This window comes from Takifugu rubripes, chromosome 2 (genome assembly GCF_901000725.2).
Source record: "Takifugu rubripes chromosome 2, fTakRub1.2, whole genome shotgun sequence".
In the NCBI taxonomy this organism is placed as follows: domain Eukaryota; kingdom Metazoa; phylum Chordata; class Actinopteri; order Tetraodontiformes; family Tetraodontidae; genus Takifugu; species Takifugu rubripes.
Window position 1 is genome coordinate 12823231 of NC_042286.1, and position 17729 is coordinate 12840959.

General features: G+C 47.9%; 2 protein-coding genes across 4 annotated transcripts; both read left to right on the forward strand.

Moving 5' to 3' along the window:
* Positions 1 to 1194: 1194 nt before the first annotated feature.
* c2h5orf63 (chromosome 2 C5orf63 homolog) lies at positions 1195 to 2210 on the forward strand. The gene is made up of 4 exons (XM_029830701.1): positions 1195 to 1226; positions 1432 to 1539; positions 1712 to 1768; positions 1964 to 2210. The coding sequence occupies exons 2-4, from the start codon at positions 1438 to 1440 to the stop codon at positions 2132 to 2134; spliced, it is 330 nt and encodes a 109-aa protein (XP_029686561.1). The 5' UTR covers positions 1195 to 1226; positions 1432 to 1437; the 3' UTR covers positions 2135 to 2210.
* A 31-nt stretch (positions 2211 to 2241) lies between these two features.
* Positions 2242 to 17422, forward strand: mipol1 (mirror-image polydactyly 1). Of its 3 annotated transcripts, none has more exons than XM_029830643.1 (13): positions 2242 to 2492; positions 2865 to 2956; positions 6669 to 6771; positions 7386 to 7523; positions 8114 to 8219; positions 8419 to 8524; positions 8816 to 8942; positions 11028 to 11061; positions 11152 to 11322; positions 13995 to 14042; positions 15257 to 15336; positions 15551 to 15742; positions 17299 to 17422. In XM_029830643.1, the coding sequence occupies exons 1-13, from the start codon at positions 2392 to 2394 to the stop codon at positions 17363 to 17365; spliced, it is 1365 nt and encodes a 454-aa protein (XP_029686503.1). In that variant the 5' UTR covers positions 2242 to 2391; the 3' UTR covers positions 17366 to 17422. The 3 variants fall into 3 exon arrangements, with proteins under 3 accessions (XP_029686503.1, XP_029686508.1, XP_029686514.1); XM_029830648.1 differs by having other exon boundaries at positions 13995 to 14030; XM_029830654.1 differs by lacking the exon at positions 13995 to 14042.
* The last annotated feature ends 307 nt before the right edge of the window (positions 17423 to 17729 follow it).

Below are 17729 nucleotides of genomic sequence, written 5' to 3' on the forward strand. Positions count from 1 at the left end.
TTACAGCTCCATAACAAAATCAGTGCTTCAGACTGGCTTCTGTGGCCTCTGTCAGCCTTTATTAGGCATTAAATACACCCTCACAGGACATTTATATATATATATAAACTGTCCTGGCCTCCAGACCTATCTATGTTCTCTGCTAACTCTCATTAACAGTTCCTACAGTCCTCACTAGATGGCAGTTTTCATGCTCCTTGCTCATGGAACCTGCAGAAAACCCTACAAGTCACTGGTTTTATCTGTCTCGCAGAATTCCAAACACAAAAAACCAGCCAGAGCGAGGCTTTCTTTATAGCAACTGTCTTGCTGTGCTCTGTTTTATTGCTAATAGTCTCCCTTGAAAATAGGATTTAAAGTCAGACCCTTTCACAGAGACATGAAGGATGAATTTCTGTCGTGTTCATGTGAACGAGAGACGCGCTGTAATCTATTTTGCTGTGCTGCTGGTCCAGTCTATGTGTGTGTGTGTGTGTGTGTGTGTGTGTGCGTGTGCGTGTGCGCGTGCAAGCCTGTTCAAAGACTTGACAACTGTCTCTGAGCAATGGCATCTTTTGGGTGCAAGAAGACAGCTAAAAACGCACAGACAGAAAAAGCATGTTGATTATTTGCAGAAGCATTGACGTGCAAAATCTCCTCAATCTAAAACGGACAAAAACGTTGCGGCTACAAGTTGCTTTTTTGCAGCTTTATCTTCCATCTGGGTCACGGCGCCAAGTGTTGCTATGACACCGGAGTGTCGAGTCCAGACCCGGTACAGAATGTTCCTGTAGACTGTGGCAGGAACTTTGTGGTGCCACTCCACGTACGTGCTACCTGCTGACATCTTCCACCCTGCTGCTATCTGCTGGATTGTCTCAGGTGCTTGTTTGCACAGCCTATCCACCAACCCGAAGAGAGAGAAGCCTCTTCTATAGGATTAAAAAGCTTTTTTTTTAAAAAACATAAGCTTTGCATTTCAAATCTGACACACCCTCATTTCATATTAGCAATAAAGTAGATAAAATCACCTGGTTAAAGAATCGTAAAGTCTCCACTGTGGGATAAAAACCTGGCTGAAAGAGTCGGTTCCTTTTACCACATTTTCACCGTGAAAAGTTCCCGTTCCTTCATTTTATGTTAATATCATCTCACCGACAACAACAACAACAACAAAATCCATTCATTCCGTTGTTCAAACCCTCCGTTGTCCAGTGGGAATCCGGCAAAGATTCACAACAATCCCGGTGAGTCCAAATGCTACTCGAGACATCTTAATTTACATTATTTCACATTAGTTAGAAATGAAACCAGCCTGTATATTCCTCACACACACTCGGCTTATGTTCCAGTGGTCCTGCGTCCCTCTTCTGTGTAACAGTGTGTTTCTCTGCTCTGTGACTGGTTGCCTGGCAGCTGTGACCAATAACCTGTTGGACTTTTTGTTCTCAGATCCAAATGTTTGTCCTCAGGACCTTCCGTCTCAGTCAAGCTCCAGCCACACGTCTCCTCAGAACCGTGTCCACCCAGACTTTGCCCACGCTGACTCTCTTCACCAAGGTAACGCACAAACACCATCAGACGCTTTGTCCAGATCTGGTGTCTCACCGCTGGCCGAGACGAAGCCAGATTTTATAACTTGATCATTTTCTGTTCCTATTGGAGTTCAGGTGCAGTCTTTATGCTTTAGGTAGTATATTAGAGAACTAAGCAGCGGCGTGTGTCTCCACAGGATCCATGTTCTCTATGTGATGAAGCTAAAGAAGCTCTGGATCCTCTCAGACACAGAGTGAGACACTTGTTTCTTTCCCCACACGTCCACGTTTTCTGCTGAAGATGTGCAGTTGTAAAGCTGTAACAGTTAGCAGCTAAGCGCTAACTGCTCCTGCCTGCCTGTCTGTCTCTGCCACATCTTACCTGGGTTGTAGGTGTGACCCAGAAGCATAAATTCCTGTCTTTTCTCTGTCTGCTTGTGTCCCTGCAGTTTGTCCTCCAGCCGGTAGACATCAGTCTTCCAGAGAACAGGACATGGTTTGACAGGTACAAGTGGGACATACCTGTATTCCACCTGAATGGACGCTTTGTGATGAAACATCGAGTGGACCTCGCATTGCTGGACAAACTGTTGCAGGAGGCTGAGACCAGCAACACATGATTGACGCCTGGACCAGTACCCGGTGAATCGATGGTTACGGTCGTGTGTCCTGATCAATAAACTTCGTCTTGAACCGAACAGTTATACCGTCACATTTGTGAAGGTCGCGACCTTGACAGCGTCACCAATGAAACCTGAAGCCAAACCCGAGTCACGTGACGCGTTGACCTCATCTATATTTCATTTTTTGCCCGTCAACCAATTCCCCACCTGTGAGAGTCGTTGTCATAGAGACGAGTTTTCAGTCAGGCTTGTGCATGGCGTCCAGCAGCAGGGCCGAAGATGTCCAAGTGGCTCTGCAACGAGCAAAAGCTAAGATTAGCAACTTGCAGAAACAACTGAGGGACAAAGCAGACAGGTCAGATTCAGAAGTGTGTGTTTCCTCCTTCTAATCTGATCTAGTTGGCAGAGTTGATCACCGAACAGCTAGTTTGTAAAATAAGACATTAATATTCATAAGTGAGGAGGTCTGATTATTGATAATGAAGGAACAGAGGAATGCTGGGTAATCTGAGCTGTTAGACGCATTAAGGAATCGCGCCAATGTGATCATAAAGCAGCGTTTTCTTAGTGTGTGTGTGTGTGTGTGTGTGTGTGTGTGTGTTGGTACATGCTACATAGCAAGGACCAGATTATGCATTTCACTAGCAAAGTGAGGACCTTCTTCTGTTTGTCATTTCAACCTTTTTCTGCAAAAGTACAAATGTGTGTCTCATATTTATTTATCCAGTCAAACCAGTTCAGAGTGTCCATTGACGACCAGTAAGTCATCGTGGACCCTAAGCAGGGACCTCAGGGACTCTCTGGTAGACATGTACTCAGGTAAACTCCCATTTCCACTGCCAAATCTTCAGCACAGCTTGTTGTCATAGCAACATGTTGCAAACCCATTTTGACGCAGTAGAAACGCTGAAAGTGTTTGAACGCACGTGACTGCGGACAGAACTCGGTCATGACGTCGTGAGGCGTTTGATGACCTTGAGTCCAGGGTTCACATGTGGTTTAGACACTTGTGATGTTGGGGTGAGGTGCTGGGGAGTGTTACGTCCACGAAAGTCCTCACAAAGATGCAAATATGTGGTTCTGGAGGACTTTGCTGTATTTGTCAGACGTGTGAGACGGTTGAATTAAGGACTGAGATGAACAGCATCTTCATTTGAACTAGATGGATCCAACTTTCAGCGTTGCTGTAGAATCAGGAGTCGGGTTGGACGGTTAGGGCCAGGTAAGGGAGGAGGGCCAGGTAAGGGAGGAGGGCCAGGTAAGGGAGGGGGGTCAGGTAAGGGAGGGGGGCCAGGTAAGGGAGGGGGGTCAGGTAAGGGAGGGGGGCCAGGTAAGGGAGGGGGGCCAGGTAAGGCGGAGATGATGGCGTCTGTCTTCATCTCCGCCTACAGCTTCACAAGAACCAGCTTTGAGCTCTGCATTGCTTAGGAAACCAGAAGGGGGCGCTGTCTCTCTATTTATGCCGTCACTTAGACCAGTAACTGTGTCCATCCTGCCCAAATGTCTGTCCGTCCGTCCGTCCGTCCCTCCACCCTGAGCATTGTCTCTGTATCTGTATTTATATTAAACAGATGTGGTCCTTACTTTCAGTCCTGCAACACTCCTGCCTCACAGTTTTCTACATTCTGAGCATGTGTGGCTACACACACACACACACACACACACACACACACACACACACACACACACACACAGACAAAGGCGCGTGAGTAGATTAATATCATGACAAAAGATGAAAACAAAAGCTGAGCGAGACCAAGAGTGAATGAATAGAAAGGGGGGAAGACATTTGTGTGAACTGTGTTTAATCTGCAGACTGGGTGGTCTACACACACACACACACACACACACACACACACACACACACACACACACACACACACACACACACACACGTATTGTTGGATAAGGGTTTCTCCAGACTCAATTTGTCTGAATAGAGCGAAGTATCTGCGGTTCCTGTGTGGGTGTGAATGTGCATTTGTTTGTGTTTCAGGTCTTTTCTGATCATCTATATTGAGTCGTCTCTCGTCCGCGATGGCACATTGTTTTTCATCTATTGTCCAATCAAAGTGAAGTTCTTCTAATCTGTGTTGGCGCCCAACTGTGGCGTTAGAGATGTTGCTGCCGAAGCTCCGTATTCTCCTGCTGAGCTCAGTTAATCAGCACCAGAATTGAGTCCGTTTTAAATCCTTCATTACAAACCATTCAGCAGATTCTGTGGTTCTGACTCAACCTCCCGTGTTCTCCAACCGCTCCGCTTCTTTTTAAAGACCAACAAAGACCTTTGGTGGTGGAACCCAGCAAACTGGCTGAATACATTCATTGACTTTTGGACCAAACCACAAAAATTCTAAATGTGACCTGACACTCTCAGCCGTGAATCACCTGTGCCTTCATCACTCCTGGCTGTGCCTCACCTGTGCCTTCATCACTCCTGGCTGTGCCTCACCTGTGCCTTCATCACTCCTGGCTGTGCCTCACCTGTGCCTTCATCACTCCTGGCTGTGCCTCACCTGTGACTTCATCACTCATGTGTGACTCACCTGTGACTTCGTCACTCATGTGTGACTTCATCACTCATGTGTGACTCACCTGTGACTTCATCACTCCTGGCTGTGCCTCACCTGTGACGTCATCACTCATGTGTGACTTCATCACTCATGTGTGACTCACCTGTGACTTCATCACTCCTGGCTGTGCCTCACCTGTGACGTCATCACTCATGTGTGACTTCATCACTCATGTGTGACTCACCTGTGACTTCATCACTCATGTGTGACTCACCTGTGACTTCACTCATGTGTGACTTCATCACTCCTGGCTGTGCCTCACCTGTGACGTCATTACTCATGTGTGACTTCATCACTCATGTGTGACTCACCTGTGACTTCACTCATGTGTGACTTCATCACTCCTGGCTGTGCCTTACCTGTGACTTCATCACTCTTATGTGCCTCACCTGTGACTTCACTCACCTGTGATGTCATCACTCATGTGACTCACCTGTGACTTCACTCACCTGTGACGTCATCACTCATGTGACTCACCTGTGACTTCATCACTCATGTGTGACTCACCTGTGACTTCATCACTCATGTGTGACTCACCTGTGACTTCGTCACTCTTGGCTGTGACTCACCTGTGATGTCATCACTCATGTGACTCACCTGTGACTTCACTCACCTGTGACTTCATCACTCATGTGCCTCACCTGTGACTTCACTCATGTGTGACTCACCTGTGACGTCATCACTCATGTGAGTCACCTGTGTCCTCCCCACAGGTGTGACCTCCTGTCTATGCTAACGACTGTTGCGTCGGCGTTCTGTGGCCGCTCCATTGATCTTTAAGAACGACTTTGCTGAATACGCAGGTTTATTGTCCGTCGTTCTTCACGACCTGTTTGTGTGCAGTAATAAATGAGCGTGCGCGCGCGTGCGTGCGTGCGTGCACGTGCGCGTCTCTCCTGGGCTTAATATGGATATCTAAATTCATGTGCGTCGATGTGGCGGCAGCAGCGGTGGGCGGATCACAGGCGGATTGTGTTGGATTTGAGCTGAAGCCTCTTTAATCATCGTAACACCGTCATTAATATTCATGCTGTCAGCTGGAACACCCGACACTCTCTGCACCAAACTTTCTGCACAAAATATATTAAATACAGCTTAAAAAATTAATGGACTTGAGTGTAAATTACATGGGGGGGAGGGGGGGTGTGGCCTCCTCTGCCCTCTCCTCATTGATTCGTGTGGGTCGCTCCCCTGATTGGCCTTTGCTTTTTGCCTTTTTTCTGCAGATTTTCAATTTTTGACAAGACTTCAAAGCAGGCGCGAGGCATGAACGGTCATTTAGAAGGATTTAAGCACATTATCACATCTGTAATTGTACATGAATAATAAGATGATCTGCCATTCTCAATTAGCTCTGAGTCCACAAGAGACGGCAGCGCGAAATGAGAAAAGTTTCAAAGTAAAGAGATTTATAAAGGAACCCATTACAGCGGGACCGGGACCGGAACCAACCCGGCGGCACTTTGAAGGTGCTTTCATCTGGGTCGGTGACGAACAAGCGCGGTTATATGGACTGGTTAGACTGGGAAACCCGTCAATGGTAAAAGAGCAATAAATGTATCGGGTTTTATTTTGAAAGAGTTTTGTCAACATCGCTCCGCTGCCTATACACACACACACACACACACCAGTGTGTTGTGTTGCTTACTTTCGACTTAAACATTTAACATGATGTCTGACTCCATTTTAATTACACCTGCGGCTCGACGCTGTGATTGGTGGTTTATTTAACCAGAGTTGTTAACTGTTCTTAACGAGGCCTTAACGAGATATTAAAGCTGTGTTTGTTCTGCTGATGAGCTGCAAGCTTTTGAAAGCTCAACATTACCACAGGATTACTGCCTGCTAATGACTCTGCGAGAGCGAGACAGGCAGCACAACAGTCCGACGGACAGGTGGTGCGTTGTCATCGCATCCTCTGGTGTCTCCAGGTAACCCCTCTCCTCCTCCTCCCTCAGCTAATCCCCAGGTGAACGCGGAGCTGCGGCAGCGTCTGCCGGAGCCGATCCGGAGCCCTGACGGGTACAGAACCGACAAAGCAGGAGTCTCTCACACTGAAGGGTAAATGTATGGGATGGTGGACCTGGGTGACTTGGCGAATATCTTAAAATGTGTATTCACACATAACAGTTCTCATGATTATACTGGTTTTATAACCGTAGCTCTGGCCTCCATGATAACTCACGCCAACACGGTGTAATTACCACATTTATATGTGTTTACGACACAAAAAGCCTTTAGAAAATGACTCTTATCTTTTTGAAGATCAGGACGTTGGGCAACACACTAGCAGCCACGTGACTACAGCTTTAGCGGTACCAGCGGCCGCCTCACATCACCGTGCACGTGCAGTCGGCCTTGTACGCAAACGGTGGATCTGAAGACGGATCTGTGTGCAGACTGTTGACTAATTCAGCTAATCTGGTGCAACTGCCGAGCAACTGATGCAACGCCCGCGATTGTTTCCTTATTTTTGGCTAGATGCCTCCGTCCGGGTGGTTTTGTGGCTACACGGCCGCCACCAGGGGGCAGCACGTCTGTGCCCTCTTTTATTTTAATGTAAAGTCAGTAAAGCAAATTTGAATTTGCAATGAAAGGCAATTTCTGGCTGGTTAATTTTAAAAAAGCGTCGCTGAGTGACCGAACCTCTCCGGTTATATGATTGTTTCCTTCAGGTCGCCGGGAGGCGAAGGGAAGATGGATCTTCGGTCCGCCCGCGATCACGTCCCCCAGTCGGAGAGCAGCAGAGATGAACCTGAAGGAGACCGAGGTCGTCCTGCCGTCCAAAAACATCCGGTCAACAGCGAAGACAGGTCAGGCAGCAGCAATAATCGGTGACACCAACACAACCGAAACAACCAGCCGAACAACACACGCTGTGCACGGCAGCGGGTATAAAAAGAGCCCGTTCAGCCTTTGAGATCCTTATTGGAAGCATTCGCTGCATCTCGGCAGTCGATTCATTAAAAACTTTATTGCCTTTTATTAAACTTCAGCTGCTTTTAATCTCTAGTTTTTGTGTCTTTTGGTGATTTCCAAATGAAGCCTGAGTTGCATCACTGAATAAAATGTGACCTATTAATTTGAATGTGATTAGTCTGGAGAGGGGACCGAAATAGAAGCATAGAAGAGGAGAGTTGATATAATAAAGTGAGAATGACAGTGACAGTATGAGCAGCGCCTTATTTACTCACTTTATTACGTTAAGAAGCCGCCTGACCTTTAACACGAGACAAGAGAATCACACCCACTGATTATTAAAACCGCTCATCTCATAAGGCGTCATGTTAAACATCTGAACCTACTACACGGGCGACAGCCACAGCCGGCCGACCGTGCTGCTGAAAACACACACACACACACGCATGCGGTGACGTCATTTGACTGGAGGTTATTTCTTCAGCTGTCATCAGGAGGTCATCGTTGGAGCAATTACACCTCCCGACAGAGACAAAAACATCTCATTGTTACTGAAGGAGCTGGATGCCGTGAGGAGCGACAACAAGCAGGTACAAGCACTTCCTGGCGTGTCGTTTAGGCGATAAACTACACCTACGGCTGTACGTCCCTCTGGAGCTGGAGCGCCGTTGTCAGGGGCGACGTGCGGCCTACTGTCCTGTCCTACTGTCCTGTCCTGTCCTACTGTCCTGTCCTGTCCTACTGTCCTGTCTCCCATTGATTGATTGATTGATTGATTGACTGTTCCAGCTGCTGGATCGGCTAGTGCACAAAGAGAAGGAGCTTCAGAGGAAGGAGGTGGAGGAGGAGCTGAGGGAGGAGCAGAGGGAGGCCCAAAGCTGGGAGAGAGCTGCAGGTTAGGAGGAGGTGTATGTTTACTCTCCTCTTAATAAGGATTTGATCTGACGCTGACTTCTTAAATATTTAAATTATGCACACTGTTTAATGCAAACACACGCAGAATCATCAGGATCGAGGTGACAATTAACATTTGTTGTTGAGCAAATAACTGTTTGTTTAGCCTGCAGTCGGACGTAATATTGATAGTGTGTGTGTGTTTAATTCAGCGGGATTACTGCAGAAATTAATTTTAAAAAATGAGATTTGTAGAGGGGAAACTATTTCTGTTTGGTGACTTTGTCCTCAGGTGTGTTAGAGGAGGTTCTCGCTGCTCAGAAAGACAGAGATCAGGCTCTGATGTCACGACTCCTGTTGGCCAATGAGGAGAGAGACGAGGCTGTTCTTCATGCACGTCAACTCCAGCAGGCCTCACAGTAAAACACACACACACACACACACACAAAAGGAAAAAGTGCTTTGAACAAGGAGAAACCCTGAGCAGGACCAGGCTCATATGGGAGCTCCCTTCTGATGGACAGATGGGTACAGGAGGAGGTGAAGGAGGGATGGAGAGGAGGGGGACGATAGAAAGAGGAGATAAGGTGGCTAGTTTTAAGACCACGGAGTCTCCAATTCCTGCATCACAATTTAAAATACGCAGGAGGGAAATGGCAGAAAGAAGCAACAATGATAGCAAAATATTAAAAGATTCTGTAAAAGAGGGATGAGAAGAGTCTTGTAAATGTTGCTGACTGTCGCCTGCAGAGCTTTCAGTGTTCCCCACCAGGACGGGGGTCCGCCTGTGTGGGATTTTAGCCATTTTTAATTTGTATTTTTAATTTCTCGGTTCTGTTAAATTCAATGTTAAATTTTCATCATTACAAATGTTGAAAAACATCAGAGTGGCTTTCAGAGGGGGCCTTTTTCACTTGACTGTACATGTTTATTGTGTTGATAGGAACTAAGACGCCAGCAAACTCTTCAGTTTGGTTGCATTTCAATAACTCGTCGTGACAATTAATGTGCGGAGCAGGTCAAACTTTTCTCATTTATTAATTAAATTATGACATTATTCCTCTGCTCCTGCTTCTCCGCTGTCTTTTGAATGGCTATAAAATGAGCTATCCTCTTTATTGAGCTACCAAATTGACCAGAAAATCTAATTAAAGATGAGACACCCCTCCTCTTTTTGTAACACCTCCCCCACACCAGAAGGTAATTGATATTGGAGGCCACGGTCGTCTTTATGAAGGGGAGAATATGGAGGAGCATGTTCCATCTGTCAGGTGTGTGTCTTCTTAACCGCGGGAGGCGTTCTATACTCTCCCGTATGTCAACATGTGTGTTTTTGCGTGCGTCAGGCTGAAGCCAGCGTTTCTTCACGTGTTCGGATGATTGATGCTTTTCGGTGAATTTATTTATTTATTTTTTTCCCCCCCATCTAATCATTCAGCAACATCTGCAGGACACAAGTGGTGCTGTCAATGTTGAGTTGAGAAAATCAGACCAATATTGATGAATCAATACTTTGACTCCCCTTTCAGTGACTCCAGTCTTAGTTACAGGCTGGAAATGTGGGTTTGAATTTGTAAAGTGTGGTTTATTTGTGTGGCGTAAGGGGGGGGTGGGGGGGATGCAAGGCTTCAATCAAGTAGAATCTGTAATCTGAAGTGTTCATCGTAAAGTTTTTCTGGCCGTGGAATCTCTGGAGGAGGTGGAGGAGCCGTATGAGGAGGTGAAGGAGAGTATGTGAGCTAGGCTGGATGGGCTGTAATCAGGGTGTTAGGAGATTTTATTGGAGGCGGCTGTTCTTTCATTACCTGCTACTCCCTGCAGAGCTCTGCCGCCTCGACCACTTTATTACAGTTTATTAGAGAAAAACAGCAGCAGTTCAATGAAAAGAGTCTCCCAGGAGGAGGTGCAGGAGATCAGCTGTTAGCAGCTTCTCGACCAGCATCATGGCAGCCTGCCTGACAAATAAAGTCCGGAGCGCTCATATACCTCCAGCATGAGGTTGAGGAGGACAGCAGGGAGCAGGAGGTAAAATGAGTGCAGTCGGTACTGCGTAGGCATCCATCAGACCCTCCTGCAATCGGCTTTTGACATTTATTTAAAAATTAGATCAGAAATATGTTGCTCCCAGGCTGGACTGTTGTGATTCGGTGTTGTCAGGAGGTCTGAAAGATTCTGTCAGAACCTCCCGCTGACCATAAATGCTGCAGCCAGAGAGGTCACATGACTCCTGTGCTGGCTTCTCTTCACTGGCTGCTCCTCAAATCCAGAACAGTCTTTAAAATCCTTCTCCTGACCTACAAGGTCCTTAGAGATGCTGATATTTAGACATCCAGATTGGCCACTCCCAGTGGTAAATAACAAATAAAACACTATATTCAAGAAAGGGTCAGACTCAGGATATCTGTAAAGACTCCAGAGAGCATCTGGACTATAAAGATGCTTGAACTGAAGTGATTTTGAATTCGATGAGCCTTAAAACTAACACCTGCGTTGTCCTCGTTCAGGTTGGACAACTTTCTCCTCGACAACTCTGACATGGTAACAATTCTTTGAACTCTGGTTCCTCTACCTGCTCCTGGGGTTTCAGCTGGCTTCACTTCTCTGTTCAACGTCTCGTGGTTTGTCCAGGAGGTTGATGACCTTCTTCAGTGCGTTTGCGACGCGGAATCGGATCAGGAAGTCCAACAGTCTGGTTCAGCGTTGCTTCAGCATCTACAGCGGGCAAAGCAGCGGAGACATGACATCGTGACCCAGGAGATGAAGGCTGTGATGGAGGAAAGAGACGCTGCCATCTTTAAGGTAATGGGGGCTCATTTCTGTCACCTCAGGTTTGTATGAACACTTGATGAGTCGGCTGCTGGAGCAGTGGTGTGACCAGGCTGGAGGACAGGTCCAGGCCCAGGCTCAGGCTCAGGCTCAGGGCCAGGCCCAGGCCCAGGCCCAGGCCCAGGCTCAGGCTCAGGCTCAGGCTCAGGCTCAGGGCCAGGCCCAGGCCCAGGCCCAGGCCCAGGCCCAGGCTCAGGCTCAGGCTCAGGCTCAGGCTCAGGCTCAGGCTCAGGCCCAGGCCCAGGCCCAGGCTGAGGTTTAGGCTCAGACCCAGGCTCAGGGCCAGACCCAGGCTCAGGCTCAGGCTCAGGCTCAGGCTCAGGCTCAGGCTCAGGCGCATCCCCAGGCCAAGACCCAGACCCAGACTCAGGCTCAGGCTCAGGCTCAGGCCCAGGCTGAGGCTCAGGCTCAGACCCAGGTTGAGGCTCAGGGCCAGGCCCAGACCCAGGCTCAGATGCTGGGCCAGACCCAGGCTGAGGCTGAGGCTGAGGCCCAGGCTCAGGCCCAGACCCAGACCCAGACCCAGGCTCAGACCCAGACCCAGGTGCAGGCCCAGACCCAGGTCCAGGCTCAGGCTCAGGCTCAGGTGCATCCCCAGGCTCAGACCCAGACCCAGGTCCAGGCCCAGGCTGAGGCCCAGGGCTTTTCGCCAGGTTCAGCGGTTTTCTAAACACCAGCTGGCTCATCAGCCTTGTTCTCCTGCGGTTTCAGTTTCACTCCAGCCTCTGTCGTCTCTTTAACCTGCTCGGTGCAGCACAGCGCACAGCTCTGCATGGAAGCACCATCGGAGGGTTAAGGTGGCCTCGTCAGCCTCGCTGCCAAATATTTGAGTTTAAATGTGAACATGAATATTTTGAACACCGTGAAAAATAAACGGTCCACAGACAAATATTGACTGTCAGATCGAGCCGACCTGATGAGCCGATGTTTGCTGAATGCTTGCTGTTTATACACGCGCGTGTGTGTCTGTGTCTGTGTCTGCGTGTGTGTGTGTGTGTGTGTGTGAGAGAGAGAGAGACAGAGGATTTCAGAATGACGTATTTGCATATAGAAGCAGCAAATATCCTCAGGCGGAGAGCAGCCTCCACATTTGAATGACATCATTCCGAATGTCACCTGATCATTAGCAAAATGTTTTCAGAATTAAATCAAAGTGACGAGCGATGAAGCAAGACACTCTTTTCCTGCCAGCATCACCCCCCCCCCCCCCGCAGACAAATGTGACGGCTAAAAACAAATTTCCTCATCTCTCCGTAAGCTCCCTCCGTTCAGGCTTGGGTTCGTGAATCTGACTCGACATTAGACACTTCGTACAGACCATCGGATTTCTGTCATGTAAATGAGGAGGACGCATTTTTTGACTCATTTACAGAACATTATGAGTTAATAAGTTAATTTTCATAAGATTTGAAAAGTTTAATTTTGAAGATCAGATCAGATCTTCTCCGCGGCTGATTAATATTTAAGTTCACTTTCAGAGATTATTACCAAAACCTGCAGAGTCCAGAATTCATTACCCACAATTCATCTGGATTCATATCCCACTCACTGTGGGAGGATCAGAAAGGGGAGAGTAGACGGAGGACTGATGGAGGGATGACAGTTAGAGTGAAGCGCAGGAATATGGAGCAGGTGGAGGCTCAGAAGTTTCACCTCCTCCCCTTTAATAAGTGGTCATAATGGAAAAGAACCAGTCATCAAGCCGGCAGGAGGGAGGCAGCAACAACGGCGGCAGCTGTGAGCACGATGGAGTATTTCTCCTCTGAAGTACATAGAATTAGCGGAGTAAATGTTGGCCCACGACGAATCGCTGAACTCAACGGGGCGGAAACGGCTGGAGCGTAACACGGGGCCACGTATGACGTTCCGTGCGTGCAGCCTGTATGTCGATGTGTGAGCCTGTCTCTGCCAACCCCATCGGTCTTCTTCGTTGGTGCCGCCCAGGCTGTTATTGTTATGGCGCTAACCTTCGCCGATGTGACGGCTCGGCCATCTTTAACACCACACCTCTCTGCTTTAACACCACCCCTCCATAGTAACACCTTAATCCCACCCCTGCTTGCCGTGGCGACACGTTGAAATGTTTCAATGCAGCTGTAATCCCCAGAGGAGGCTGAGAAGAGAGTACTCCATGCTGGAGGACCCCCCCCCCCCACCCCACCTCCGCACTGCTAGCCAGTCCCTCCATCCCTCTCTTCATCTCTTAGGATTATCTCGCTGGTGCAGCTGAGACTTCTGGGAAATATTAGAAAGTGTGAGATTTGCTCACATTCATCGGCTACCTCTCTCTGCCTCTGCCTCTCTCCTCTGATAGCTGCCGTTATTGCGTTAAGATCAGGTAATTACACGGTTAATATAACATAATTAGAGTTAAGAGATTTGGCGTTCCAAGTGTAAATCAATTAAAACAAACAATAGAAGAAACGGATGAGATGAATTGGAATTTAAAGGCACCTGCTCAGGTTCACCTGACCGAGGCAGCTGTTTTACATGGTTCCACATTTAGAGTCAACATCCACCAAAGCAAAACTCTGATCTGTGCGTGTGTGTGTGTGTGTGTGTGTGTGTGTGTGTGTGTGTGTGTGTGTGTGTGTGTGTGTGTGTGTGTGTGTGTGTGTGTGTGTGTGCACCTTGTGTATTTGCAGTGTAAACGTCTGGAGCAGGGTCTGGTGCTGGAGCAGGTGAGAAATGAGGTAACAACGTTTCCTCTTATTCAAATTGTGTGTCTGCTGAAATCTAACGTCTAACGGGGTCAGCTTAAGATTGATTGACACATGAATCCAGTTGAAACAGGCCTGAGGTCAGTTCATGTTCTTCAGGGTTGTTTGAATTTCTGGTTATTTTAATAAGAAGTGAGTGGGGTCAGAGGTCAGTGTGCAGCAATGATGTCAGTGGAGAGGAGGGGAAGGCCTGCAGCCATGAAGGTTAGAGGAACTTCTGGGTGGGTGATCCTTGTGTACCCAGACTGATGAAGGTTTTCAGCTCCATCGTACAGTAGAGAGGGAGTCTTCCTGCCGTACCCGGACAGGGAGCTGCTCACGTGTTCATTTTGAGTTGCTCATCAGTTGAGCAGGAATTTGTCAAATTCCTGGCCTGTTGTCTGCTTTTCTTCAGTTCTGCCTGTTTTTTTTCTCAAATATATTCAGATTTGTTATTAATGTAGCACTCAGGCAGGTTTTTTTTTTTCTCTACAAAGTCAGTTAATGAGGCTGGGGGGTTCCAGGGGGATTAAAGCCTGGCGAGCTTTTTAATTTCTGTCACAAACACCAACAGCTGCTATGAAATAATCTGACAGACTGTCGGAGACCAAAACAACAAAACCTGAAACCTGTTTGCGGGGTGGGTTTAACCATGAACTTCAACCCATATTTAGAATCCTAACTTTTACTTTTTCCCCAATAACAGCAGGTCATAGTGCAAGCTCATTTAACTGTTAAAGGTCAGAGGAGGTCCTCACACTTTTTCCTGTCACCTCCTGCCTCCCTTTTTCAGACCTCCTCCTCACGTTCTCCAGAGAACACAGCGTTGTATTCACCTCCTGTTAAAGGTCGCTCCTCCTCACTTGTAAATTAGGTGATGAATAATGAGCGTCTCCTTTGAAGCATCTCCTCTCTGCAGGAGAAAACACATATTGACTCTCTGGTTTCAGTTTCTCCTTTGATGTCTCGCTTTATACTGGCAACCGCGCAGGAGGAGGAGGTCAGGATCAGGTCCTCACTGTTGGATCAGAAACACTGAGGCGCTGGAGGAGAAAGGTTGTGTTCGATCTGACTTAGCAAAACTTTGAAAAGAGCAAACGGTAGCTAATTCACAAATCTGGCAACCAATGTCAGCCGTGACCATGGGTCCTGCGAAAATTAGCCGCCTGTATTTGGTGCGCTGACTGACATGTGTCTCATCCAATCAGGAGCAGCCACCGAGGCTTCACAGAAAGAGAAGCAGCAGGCTGCAGGAAGCAGGGATGGGCGTGCTGAATGTCCATCAAAGGTCAGAAATCTTCACATTTGCTTTACCCATTGATCAAAACAACAATGGCTGCCGTATACTGTTGATATGGACACTAGAGGTGTATGTTAGCAGGTCTAAGTGCTGCAGCTAAGAGGGCGGAACCTGCTGGGGACCTGTTGTAAAAGAAACCTCAATGTGTTTTCACTGGATCGCAGTTTTATCATGCTCCTTATTTTCCTCCCTCCTCTCACAGCTGTGAGGATGTCTTGACATCTCCCCCCTCGCTGCCCACGGAGAACCCCTCTACAGCAGGTCAGACCCTGCACCCACACGACCCATCTCTGCTTCTGCAGCTGGAGCTGTTGTCTAACAATAAAGAAAGCTTGGAGGCGGAACTTCAGCGCTGTCAAGGAGCAGAGCAAGAAGCCAAGGAAAGAGTCCGCAGGTGAGATGGTGCTGTTGCTATGACAACATGTTTAAATCAAAGTGTGTGTCTAGGGGGGAGGTCTACTGAGATTATGAAGGTGTGTTCTCTGAAAGTTGGTCAGTAGAGGGAGAGAATATGTGTTCACTGATTATTGGTCTGTACAGGTACTGATGATGTGTTCACTGACAATTGGTCTGTACAGGTACTGATGATGTGTTCACTGACAATTGGTCTGTACAGGTACTGATGATGTGTTCACTGACAACTGGTCTGTACAGGTACTGATGATGTGTTCACTGACAATTGGTCTGTAGAGGTACTGATGATGTGTTCACTGACAACTGGTCTGTACAGGTACTGATAATGTGTTCATGTCAGTTGTTCAGCTGAAATTATGGAAATGTGTTTACACCTCAATTGGTCTGTGGAGGTGGTGATGATGTGTTCACTTACATTCGGTCTGTAGAGGTGGTGATGATGTGTTCACTGACAGTCAGTCTGTAGACTCAGTGATGATGTGTTCACTGACATTCAGTCTGTAGAGGTGGTGATAATGTGTTCACTGACAGTCAGTCTGTGGACTCAGTGATGATGTGTTCACTGACATTCAGTCTGTAGAGGTGGTGATAATGTGTTCACTGACAGTTGGTCTGTAGATTCAGTGGTGATGTGTTCACTGACAGTTGTTCTGTAGACTCGGTGGTGATGTGTTCACTGACAGTTGTTCTGTAGACTCGGTGGTGATGTGTTCACTGACAGTCGGTCTGTAGACTCGGTGGTGATGTGTTCACTGACAGTCGGTCTGTAGACTCGGTGATGATGTGTTCACTGACAGTCGGTCTGTCGAGTCCCTGATGATGTGTTCACTGACAGTCGGTCTGTAGAGTCCCTGATGATGTGTTCACTGACAGTCGGTCTGTAGAGTCCCTGATGATGTGTTCACTGACAGTCGGTCTGTAGAGTCCCTGATGATGTGTTCACTGACAGTCGGTCTGCAGAGTCCCTGGTGATGTGTTCACTGACACCGGGCTGATTGGTATTCCGCAGGTGCGCTTCGATGCTGCAGAGTCGATCGGAAGAATTAATCCTTCAGATTTCCGCGTGCGCGGGACAGCGCTCTTTCTTCTTCTGCTGCTTCTCATCTCATCACACTGAAGACGAAGGGATGAGATTCATGATGAAAGCAGCTTAACTCGTCCGTCTGCATTCCACGCCGTCCTCAAATCTGCCGCTGTAATTTGGCTGTCAGTGGGGGGGCAGCTGCTGCTGAAGAGCCTCCCCAGATCCCGAACAGTCAGAGAGGAATATTTGTTCTGAAGTGGGGGAGGGGGGTTATTACAGACAGCTCCTTTAATTTAGTTTTGGATGGGCAGCGAGGGGGGGCACTGAAAGGGGGGGGGGCACAGAGGGTGGAGGGGGGGGCACAGAGGGGGGGGGGGGGGGTGAGTTTGTCTCTGGGAGGATTTTCATTGACACTGATAAACTTGTGTTCGAGTGATAAAGTTCTGGACTGACAGCAAGGTTCTGGTTCTGGTTCTGGTTCTGGTTCCGACCCTCCTCTTGGTTCTCCTCAGGTTGGAGCGTCTGGTCGACGTCCTGAGGAAGAAGGTGGGGACGGGGAGCGTCCGAGCCGTCATCTGAGGAGCTCCTGTCCTCTCTTTAGATGAACCCAGTTTAATAAAGACCTGATTTGATGAACATCAGAGTGAGTTTTTATTCCCAAGCTGCTTCAGGAACAAAGTTCCTTTTCCTCCTCCCTCAGATCTCTTCCTCTTTTCCCTCATCCTTCCCTCCCCTCATCCTTCCCTCCCCGTCCTTTATCTCCTCCTCTCCTCTTCCTCCTTCTCTTCCGCTCTCCTTCAGTTCCTCCCCTCTCAATCTCTTCCTTCTCTTCTTCTTCTTCTTCTTCTTCAGATCTTCTCAACTGAAAAAGAAACTTTAAACATTTTTAATTTTTGCTTTAGAGGTAAAGATGGCATTTACTTTGGTTAATAACGTCTTAATG

Coding starts and splice junctions, on each gene's coding strand:
- c2h5orf63 (XM_029830701.1), top strand. CDS start 1,438: ATGTTTGTCCTCAGGACCTTCCGTCTCAGTCAAGCTCCAGCCACACGT. Junction 1,540..1,711: donor CGCTGACTCTCTTCACCAAG/GTAACGCACAAA, acceptor GTGTCTCCACAG/GATCCATGTTCTCTATGTGA. Junction 1,769..1,963: donor TGGATCCTCTCAGACACAGA/GTGAGACACTTG, acceptor GTGTCCCTGCAG/TTTGTCCTCCAGCCGGTAGA.
- mipol1 (XM_029830643.1), top strand. CDS start 2,392: ATGGCGTCCAGCAGCAGGGCCGAAGATGTCCAAGTGGCTCTGCAACGA. Junction 8,220..8,418: donor TGAGGAGCGACAACAAGCAG/GTACAAGCACTT, acceptor TGACTGTTCCAG/CTGCTGGATCGGCTAGTGCA. Junction 8,525..8,815: donor AAGCTGGGAGAGAGCTGCAG/GTTAGGAGGAGG, acceptor CTTTGTCCTCAG/GTGTGTTAGAGGAGGTTCTC.